The sequence below is a fragment of the Montipora capricornis genome, unplaced genomic scaffold (genome assembly GCF_036669925.1).
Source record: "Montipora capricornis isolate CH-2021 unplaced genomic scaffold, ASM3666992v2 scaffold_467, whole genome shotgun sequence".
Lineage (NCBI taxonomy): Eukaryota > Metazoa > Cnidaria > Anthozoa > Scleractinia > Acroporidae > Montipora > Montipora capricornis.
In genome coordinates, this window is record NW_027180203.1 from 117,501 (window position 1) to 128,461 (window position 10,961).

General features: G+C 42.6%; 1 protein-coding gene across 1 annotated transcript in view; it reads left to right on the top strand.

Moving 5' to 3' along the window:
* Positions 1-10,158, top strand: part of LOC138036199 (dorsal-ventral patterning tolloid-like protein 1) — a 61,369-nt gene extending 51,211 nt beyond the window's left edge. The window contains exons 3-6 of the mRNA XM_068882554.1: positions 5,356-5,503; positions 5,968-6,212; positions 8,374-8,763; positions 10,133-10,158. Of these exons, the coding sequence (XP_068738655.1) occupies positions 5,356-5,503; positions 5,968-6,212; positions 8,374-8,763; positions 10,133-10,158 (809 nt within the window). The remainder of the gene's footprint in view (positions 1-5,355; positions 5,504-5,967; positions 6,213-8,373; positions 8,764-10,132) is intronic.
* Positions 10,159-10,961: the final 803 nt, after the last annotated feature.

The following is a 10,961-nucleotide window of genomic DNA, read 5'->3' on the forward strand; positions in this document are numbered from 1 at the left end:
CTTGTACAGCGAGTACACAGTTTTGACGTATTTATATTTCAACGTGTATTAAAATTGTCGCTGATATATTAATGCAACTGCACACCCTGCATACCGGGCTTTAGCGTTTAATTTATAGGATGTTTTCAACCAACCTCCAGAGACACCAAGAACATAAGAGAAATGTTCGACTTCGAACAAAAGAAGCTAATGAGAGATCTTTTGTTTTCATCCACCAACACGTGAAAACCTCCTATAACACAAATTGTGAAGTATGTTTTTAGCGCCGGTAAAATAAAAGTGAAATTTTATCAAGCAAACGTAGCGTGTGGTGTATTTTTTGTGATAGTTTATGTTCTGTAGGAGCAACTTTAGTGGTGTATTTTTTGCGAACTTCAATCGCCGTTCGACATCGAAGGTCAGTTATCGGTCACAAAAGCTCTTGTTTCTTGACCGCTTTTGTGGGAATCTCCTGTGGGAATATAACCAGCTGTTTTGACCTTTTTGAAACTTGCAATGTAAAGTAAAGATTATTTATTGAAAAAATACCTTGTCAAATAATTGCGCTTTCGCCCAGTTGCGGGTCAAAATATAACAAAGACTCGAGGAGAGTCACGTCATCAGCCCCAAACAGGGTGTCTCTCCACATCAACAAAGAGACCCTGGGAACGAGTTTGACATTGGATTTAGTTAAGAGTGAGAAGCCATTAATTTCCATTGTTATTTTTCCAAGTTTACTCTTTTATCTCTTAAACTTAAGATAAATTTGTTTCAGCAGGTTTTGTTGTCTTCTTGTTGTAGTGACAATCATATTTCTGGAAGAACAAGGATTTTGCGACGACCGTAAGTGAAGTTACTGTACCACCTCCAAAGTATTTGATGGTGTAAATCCAATGATATAAAGTAGTACTGTATTAATGATAACAGACTTCACTGAGTAGAGTGTAATGTGAAGTGCTAGGTATCTACCCATATAAACCAGGTGAGTTTTAGCCCAACTACTGGCAATGCGCCCACACACGGAAAGGGAAAACTCTGACCAGGGTGGGAACTGAACCCACGACCTTCGGGTTAGATTACCGCTGCTCTACCGACTGAGCTACAAGGTCATACGGGAGCAGGGCGTGGGAACTGACGATTTTAAAGTCACGGCAATTAACATGTACAAGTACAAGGAGGGATTACGTTTTCGCAAACGTTGGCCGGGTAGCACTTATATTTGAACAGACTTAACTGACTTAACGTTTGTATTAATGATAATAGCCGTGCAATGTTGTTCTCAGGGGCTGGATTTGGCTGTAAGGCCCCGCGCCATCGGACGCAACATTGTTGGCCAACAAATTCCAACATTGTCGGTTGAGTGTTTCCCTTATAAGGGCTTAATGGGGACGTGTGGCCAGCCAGGGTATGCTTTTCGGGATTTTTGTCTTGAACAGGGTATCGAATTTATCATTTTTTGTCTTAATCAGGGTATCGATTTATCAATTTTTGTCTTAAACTGGGTTAAATGTCTTAAACAGAGTATCAAAAATCGGAATTCTATCTTAAAATGGGTAGGAAAATCAGCGATATTTGTCTTAAACAGGGTCAGGGTATGAGGGGCCGCGCCGCACCTCCTCTACCAGGGATACATTGAGTATTCCCCCCCCCCCCTTCCTCCCCGGGGATCTGTCAAACTTTTGAGCCAACAACTCCTAACACTTCCTTTGCTCCGTGATTGCCGCAGCGTAGTGCAACAATGTTGGATCCGTTTGCACAGCTCTTCCAACATTGCTGGGGCAACGGACAAGCATTACATATGGTCTCCATGGTGATAGCCTCGAATTGACATGCTGAAAACAAGATGCATGGCAGTCGGATTTTAGAAGGTTAATGAAGTCTTATTGGTCGTATCCTTCCCATAATACACTGTTCGTCCTTACACTGTTGGGAGTTCTTGCGTCTGTTTGCACACAACTGCAGACAAAATTCAACTTCTGCAAAACTAAAAACTCCCTACAATGTTGGGGCGTTCGATTGCTCTGGGCTTAAGATCGACAAAGCACCCACTTTGCTTATTCATAAATACACTGAATAATGTTACTTGTGTTATTTTACTTTTGATTGGACAACAGAAGTTCAATTAAAAGGATGTTTCTTTTATCGTGCTGCCATAGCAAGAGTACGAGCACTACGAAGTTCGGCAAAAGACAGTCCTTTTGCTGTTCTTTTACAAGGACCAAATGAAAATTCCAGAAAAATAAGCCAAACAAATATATCATTATATACCAGGCGTTCCATTTTGGAAGGAATTTGCTGCGAGTAGTTTTTATTAAGATGAAAGTTTTTCTCAATTGATGTGACGTAGTTTACAAAACTTAAAGAAAAACACAGATCAATGTTTATGTAAAGTTATACGAGAAACGTCTATTATCTCTATAACGATCCAATGAGTTTTGTAGGTATTTCATCATAACCTTCTAAAATGTTATTCCATTGTTAAAAATAGAACATCTTGTAATCAGATGGTATATAAGACCAAGAAAGTGTCTGTTTAAGTAAGTTAAGATCTAGAGTTCTTTCACAGTCATGCAAATAAAGTACTTGTGAACTTTTTGGGTTACAACTTTGGTGTTGCACTCTGTAACCCATTCATGCATTCAATTTTCCTTCTTAGCTGGACATGGCAGCGCATAATGAGAAAAATGGATAAAAATCTACAAAAAAAACAATTTATGCGCTGCCAATAGTTTGCAGACTTTTGCGTGTTCAACGACTTGGTGATAGGTGGAAGTGTGTTCCAACACAAGGACATCCCTAAGGGCACCTGGGTGTCGCCCGACAACCGCACAGTCAACCAGATTGACCACATCACCATAGACAAGAAGTTCAGGAGAAGCCTGCAAGACACGAGAGTGAGGAGAGGGGCGGGCGTTGCATCTGACCACCACCTGCTGGTTGAACAGGTGAGACTGAAGCTGAAGAAGTGCCTCCCACCAGGCAGCAAGGCGGGCCGCAAGTTCAACACCATCTACCTCAACGACAGAGCCCTGAAATCCACATTCAAACTCACTCTGTCAAATCGTTTTCAAGCGCTGGAAAACTGCGAGGACGACCCAGTGGAGACGATGTAGGAGACGACAAAGCAAGCGTGGAAGTCAACATGTGAAGAAGTACTTGGGAAGAAGAGCAGGACCCAAAAGGAGCGGTTGGCAGCAGCCACTATGAGGGTCGTTGACAAGAGGAGGGAGAAGAAAGCAGAATTGAACATGGCGAAAACAAGAGCTTCAAAAGCAAGGCTATCACGGGAGCACACAGCTCTGAACAAAGAGGTGAAGAAGAGGGCCAGAAGAGATAGGAGAGACCATGTGGAGCGCATGGCACAGGATGCAGAAGACGCAGCTGGAAGAGGAGACATGAGGGAGCTCTACCAGATCACCAAGAGGCTGGCCGGGAAGAAGAGCACTCAACCACAACATGTCCTAAGCAAGGATGATGAGACCCTCACATCACCAAAAGAGCAGTTGGAGCGCTGGAGAGAGCATTTTCAGGACTTGCTGAACCGACCATTGCCGCCGAGATCAAGACAGAAGTGGAGAAGGAGCACGTACTACGCGACGAAAAAGCAGGCTTTCGGCAAGAACGATCGACCACGGATCAAATCGCAACACTCCGCAATATCATTGAACAGAGCCTTGAATGGAACACCACCTTGTATACCATCTTTGTGGACTTTGAAAAGGCCTTCGATAGCGTGGATCGAGACACATTGTGGAAGCTGCTGGCCTACTATGGCATCCCGGAGAAGATCATTAAGCTGATCAGGATGGCTTTTGAACCATCAACATGCCAAGTGGTCCACAACGGCTCTTTGACTGAACCCTTCACCATCACAACCGGAGTTTGACAAGGGTGCTTGCTATCACCGTTTTTATTTTTGATTGTTATTGATTGGATCATGCGCGAGACCACAAAAGACAAGAAGAGAGGGCTGCAGTGGTCATTGATGGAGCATTTAGAGGACATTGACTATGCAGACGACATCGCCTTAATTTCGCAACGCCACACAGACATGAAGGAGAAGCTACTCAAGCTTGACGAAGAAGCCAGAAAGACGGGACTGAAGATCAACGTGAAAAAAACGAGGAGTTTGAGGCACACAAGGGTAGCTACATTCACCATCCGGCAGGACACCATCGAGGAAGTTCAAGACTTTGCCTACCTGGGCAGCACTATGTCCACAGAAGGCTGAACTGATCAGGACATCCGCATTCGGATAGGAAAAGCTGCAGGAGTCTTCAATACCCTTTGACCCATAGTGGCGATCAACAAAGCTGTCCCTCAACACGAAGCTTCGTATCTACAACTCCAATGTGAAAAGCGTCCTTCTATACGGCTGTGAAACTTGGAGAGTGCTGAAGTCATCGATGGCCAAGATACAAGTCTTTGTGAACCGCTGCCTCCGCCAGATCTTTGGAGTGCGGTGGTACGACAGGCCGAGAAATGAAGAGCTGTGGAGAAGCACATCCCAAGAGCCAATCGAGCAACAGATCAAGAGACGCAAGGGCGCTGGCTTGGACACACGCTGAGGAAACCTGCAGACGTCAAACGAAGAGGGCTACGTTGGACACCCCAAGGGAAGCGCAAACGAGGACGGCCGAAGACCGAAGGTCGCTGGCCTGACGTGGGGACAGCTCGAGCGGAAGGCCCTGGACAGACGGGATGACGAACTCTGGTGGACGAACTATGTTCCGTACGGAACGACAGGAAGTAACCCATTAGTTCGATACAAATCATGCAACCATTTAAGGAACTGAAGTCACGCTTCCTTTAAGGTTCTTAAACCTTGTGAATTACCTTTGAAACACCTATTGTAGGTCTCTTTGGTAGTTTGAAATGATCGTTTCTTAAATTAGTTTTTTTTTCGGTAAGAAACACGAATGAGCTAGCGATAGAAAACTTTCTTGAAACTATAGCTAATGACCCATATCTCGCTGGCCAAGTGTCTTTGTGTTCTTCCTCAAGCAAGGCTTGATGGGAATGAAAGGGAACACACATACTTGGCGTTAATATCAGGAAAGGAAGGGAATCTTTAGTTTTAAAGGAAATATGTGTGTCAGTACGTCACTTCACTCCCTAGAACAATATGCCCTGACTATTCTCCCCCTCAAGTTAATAGACAATGTTTTGAATCTTAAATCATGGTAGTTAAACCGCAGTAATATTCAGAGTTCAGATTTAAATCGGCGAACAGTAAACTTTGCTTCTTTACACCTGCTCATCTGAAGCGGCGACAAGTCCGCAGAGAATTGTCCAGGTGGGAGAATTTTCACTTGGCGTCAAGAGATATGCCTAACGCAGTGGGTTGAGCACAATTATTTGTTTTCGTGTTTACAGTTTGTCCCAATGGAATCACCAACATAACAGCACAGACCAGTGGTGAACTTGAGTACCCAATGTCCGGTACATACGGCATTAACGAGACAAAATGTTGGAGAATTGAAATTCCCAAGCCATACGTTGGCATCGGGATAACCTACCACCGGTAAGCTTAAGTAATTCTTCAGAGAGTGCTATTCGTAAGGACAATTTAAATTACCGTACATAGCTATAGGTCCTTTTTCTATCACAACGCAACGCAGAATTAAGAAATTTATTATTTAGTTTGCTCTTTTTGCACTGACCTAGACCGTCTTGAAATTACGGCCAACCCCAAAGTATGAAATTAGAGCAGACAGTTGAAGTTAGTGCAATAAAGGTGAAATGTTTGCATGTCTATAATGAATAAGTAATCGCATTTTTTTTTTCGTGCAATTTGGAATAAATAAGCACATGCAATTTTTTTCAAAGATTTCAAAACTCCACTCGCCCGTTGAACTTGTCTTTGGAAAGATTTGCTCGTGCTTATTTATTCGAAATTGCACTGGAAATCATGTGATTACCTGCACAAATTAATTTAAAACCGCTGTAAAGAACATCAATTATGATAATCAACTTTTTTTCTTGTAGTTTTGAGTTTGAAGAGTGTCTCAACTGTGAGTGTGACGCTCTAAGCTTCGTAAGACGCTACAGCTATTTGACATTTAGAGGTGATTGCCGACGACTTAGTACCAGATACTTGGATTTCAACTCTGGGCTGGTTGGAAGCCGACTTCATAACACATATACCGGGGAAAATCTCTACATACGATTAAAATCAGATGACTCCTTCAATTACAGGGGATTTAAATTCTCGTATATTGTCGGATCTAATGGTAAGTCATTATTGCTTTTTATTCATTTCTTTGATCGTGATCGTGATTGGTTCCGGGAGCGGGCAGTATTTTCCTATCTCCTGACCACGGTCATGGTAACCAACTACGCTAAGCGCAAATTGAAGTTGCGAATTGAAAGAGCAAAGTTTCAATTTGTCTTAATTAATTGTTTTTTGCACAGTGTAAAAATGTTCCTGACCAATTCATTTTATTGCACATTTGTTGACACGTTGATGAGACAATGTGTAAAATAAAAACATGACTTTTCCAGTTTTTCTTAATAGTTGTTTCTCCTACCTTCTAAAAATGGAATTAAGAAATAAAGAAAAATGTTATTCACCGGCCTTGGTCGGACCGTATTGGGAAAAACTTTGCCCTCTATCTCGAGTACGGCCCTCGGCCTTCGGCCTCGGGCCGTACTGGAGACCTCGGGCACAGTTTTCCCAATACGGACCTCCCGGCCGGTGAATAACATATATGTCTTTAATCCCATCATAATCATCATCAGTGTCGTCGTTATCGTCATCATCATAGTCATCGTCATCTCCCATTAAAACGGAGTTAAAATCTTGTATATTGTCAAATCTGGTAGTAAGTCCGTAGTATATCATGATCATTATCATAATGCTTTACGGCAGATATGGTAATGCCTTAAATTCTAGCTCCATCATCAGGTGGCACCAAGTAACTTTAGACTTGAATGACTCTTCAGATGATCCTTGCTGATCCCAGCAAGACTGTTCTTTGAAGTGTTACCAACTCTATCCCAGCATTAACCATTCTCAGGTAGTCCTGTGGTCTCCTCGAAAATAGTTCCCACATATCATCATCATCATTATTGTTATTGTTCTTGATATTAACACAATTGAGCTGCATCATATACAGATTTAATGAAATCAGAGGTTGTGACATGCTGCGTGGTATCTTTATCCGTTTGTGAGGCGTCCATGGTGGTTACGGCCAACCACACTGTGTGTTAGTTTTTGGCTCTTGACCTCACCCACAAGAGGGGTATGACGCGGGAAAACGATCGGGCGGCAAGCGAGGCCGGAATATTTCTTTGTCGTGGTCTCCAAAATCAATGGCATGGCATTGGGTGAACGAATTTTCCTTCCTATTTTTCGGGGGGAGGGGTAGTAAATGTCGTAGCGTAAATAGCTGTTACTGCTGTGTGAGTAAGGACAGTACGAGCCATTGAGGCACGCGAGTAACAAGTTAAACTTATTCCTTTCTAAACCTTAATCTTTCTTTAGGGTTAATCTCGACTTAATTTTCTAAATCCACGCGAAATAGAATTGATTTACCATACCTCGTACGTATGGCTCGCAGCCTTTCTATACCCCTTCCGTGTTAGTATGTAAACCCCGTGTGGAAGATTTATAGGTTCTTATTCGAGTACCAATTTGTGACACGCACGGGCGAATCGTGCCGAGCCATTAGTCCTATTGGGTCGATTATCTAAACAGAGATAAAACGGTGGTTTAGAGAACAATGTTCGCTTCGAATCCAGATTTCGCGCGACCATTTTTTCTCGTCCCTGTCGACTAACCAAGCGGCGAAAGAGGTAGAATATGAGGTCTATTCCTTGTTGAGAATAGTGTCGAGAACTGAGGAAAGAGCTATGGAGAAAAGCATTTATACAATTGAAGCGACTCACCTTTAGTAAGGCCTGGAGGTAAATTATTATGGGTGGTCGAAATGTGGGCGGGGCAGATAACCGAAGTGCTCTTTTTACGCAAAATATCTTTGCATTACGCCTTAATTTTAATTATTTTGGGCTTTCATTACCTTATTAGCCACAATCGGACAAGAATCGTACTTGAATGTTTCTGAAGGTGTGATCAGCACTCCAAAATTTGGCTCAAATAACTACCCGGTGAATTTCGAGCGGCAGTGGTTTCTTCTCGCACCAGAAGGACATCAGATCATGATTGGCCAAGCCACCTCAGAGAGCAGATAAACCGTCCTTTTCAATGTGATGTTCTTTTGTTCTTTTTGATGCATTCATGGAAATAACGCTAGGGCAGTTTCGGTCTGGGAAAAGCGGTTGCACACAAAAACGTCCTTGCCCGTGGGCAAATGGGCCAGTGTAACCACAGCTATTGTACGCAAAATACCTTTGATTAATTTTATTTATTTTGCGCTTTCATTTTCATTGTAGCCAGAGGAGGACAATCCTACTTAAATGTTTCCGAAGGTGAGATTAACACTCCAAAATTTGGCTCAAAGAACTACCCGGCGAATTACGAGTGGCAGTGGTTTCTTCTCGCACCAGAAGGACATCAGATTAAAATCACATTCAGCGATCAATTCGAATTAGAACAAAGCGAGTATTGCAAAAACGACTACTTGGAGATCAGAGAGGCTTACTTAAGCAATCTGGTGAGAGGAATTGAAGCAGATTATGGAGCCATCCTTGCTAGGCCGACGTGTGGCACCAATAAGCCACAAGACATGCTCAGCGCCGGGAACATGGTTTGGGTGCATTTTAAGACCGACAGTAATTCTACCACCACGTACAAGGGATTCAAAGCAACTTTCACCACATCGGGTATGTGTAAAACTATGTCGGTATGATTGAGTTGTGATAAATGCCAAAAAGTTGCTCGGCAAAGGCAAAATAACTGTTATAGCAGTAGCGGCAGCGATGGTGATCAGTGATAGAAGGGAGTTAGCGCAACGACGACGGCGACTGCAACAAGGACACCTCGAAAACGCAAATTTACTATGCAAAACCACGAGCTCTGTAGCTATCTCCCGACTTCTCTTTTCATTGAACGAGTATCTTATAAACCACGGGACTCGATGCTTGTCCGATAAGAAAACGATTGGACTTAAAACATTCCTCAGACTGCCAAAATTTTGTTGTCCAAGTCCTGTCACATGAAATAACCAATAATTTTCTTGTTCTGCGGCGTTGTCTTTGTTGTCGTCCTCATTTTTCTTGAACTCCCTTTTATCATTACTCACTTATACACATTTGCATATTTTTGCTTCACGAGTTCACTGGCTTTTTTCAATGCTCCGTCTGCTGGTGTATCATCAATTGAAAACCGCTCTTGTTGGAGGTACGTCGGAAGTGGGTCGTCCTAGCCTCCTTCCAGTTACTTCGTTCCGAGACACGCAAAAAATCCTTCACTAGAGTTCTACGAAAGCCGCGCCCCCTTCATAATACACTGTTTAGCAGCGTTCTTATAAAGGGTTTCAGAGGGAAGCCAACAATTCTCTAATTGACCAAATCTCTCTTCGTTTTGTAGGTCAGTGCCGGAGCTTTCTGGTCAACAACGCGTCGACTGTTCTGTTGTTGTTAGCTTCAATGACATTCACGACAATTTTCGTCTGAAATGGTCTCGTCAGATGACACCCTGTTCATTTGCACTATTCGCTATAACGAATTTATGCTCATAGAATAATTGACGTGTATGCAAGTTAAGAAACAAACTTCCTCTTTTAGGCTAGCTCTAAAAAAAACAATAAATAACTTAAGGTGATTCCTTAGTAACAGAAGTTGTTGTAACATTTTCTTTGAACTTTTCTCGATTGTGCCCTACATTAAAGTGACTCGAAATGTGCATTTCGGCACCAATCTCGTTTGGGAGATATAACTTGCTCAAGTGACTAATTTTATCATTGCGACCTCATCTATCAGGGACAAGTTTGTTCCATCGGTTCACGCTACGTTTTGCAGGAACAGGAAGCACAGCTTTGATGTAATTCTTTTAATAACAAACAGGTGTATTGTATTGTTCAAAAGGAGTAATTTAATGTTTGTTTTATGGCGCAGGTACACGTCATGAAAAGGCGCTGACTACAAATATTCCTTGGGTGCGTGATCTCGAGTAGACAAGTTTGTGTCCATGAGTGATGGCTACGAATACTTTTTTCCCTGTAACTTTTTTTTCTATCGTAATTTTTTTAAGTTTTACAGCACAAAGAGGAGGAGTAAGAGAATAAAATTATGCCAAAATAAAAATAGGTCACCAACCTCGTTTAGGAGAAATTAGAAAGCAAACCGAGCTCGACCCCTCGACCCCTCGACCCCTCTCCCCGATAGCGCGGTTTCACTTTCACTCTCGGACTGAAATGACATTTAAACATCAGCAAGGCTATATCACTCGACTTTTTTTTGCGAGAGTCTAAAAAGTTTTCTATTCTGCTCTTTACTGCTATGCTCTGTAAACGACGATTCTTCTTTCTAGCGAGCTTTCCCGCATGAAAGGTCGCCATTTTGAAATGTTTTTGTTCACGTTCGATATATCAATATTCACACATGGCTACGAGTCTTTATGGTTAAATTTAAACATTGTTTTGTTTAGGCCATAAAGCCTCGTAGCCATGCCTGAATACGAACGTGGCCAACACTGTCTTATGCGCAGAACAGGATGCGCAGTGCAATACTAGGGAATCACCCATTCTCGTCACCAGAGCCTCGGATCGACCCAAGGCTCTGGGAAACTCTATGCAGGAGAACATACGCCGTAGGGTCCTTAAGCAAAAAATCGGTTATTTGAACCTTACAAACCTTACGGTGACTGCTCACTCCTCGTGCTGACATGAATGCACCAATTAGAGACGCTTTTGATTGTTCTTCACGAAAACCAAGAAGAATACACTCTGTTTCAGAATTACCCAGAGCTCTTCTCTCCTTTAGTCAAGAAAAGAGCTCTGGGGGCGAGATTGGAAAATCACCTTAAAAGTACCACAAACTACGGGACAGTGTATGCAATATCGTAACCCCACCAGCTCCAA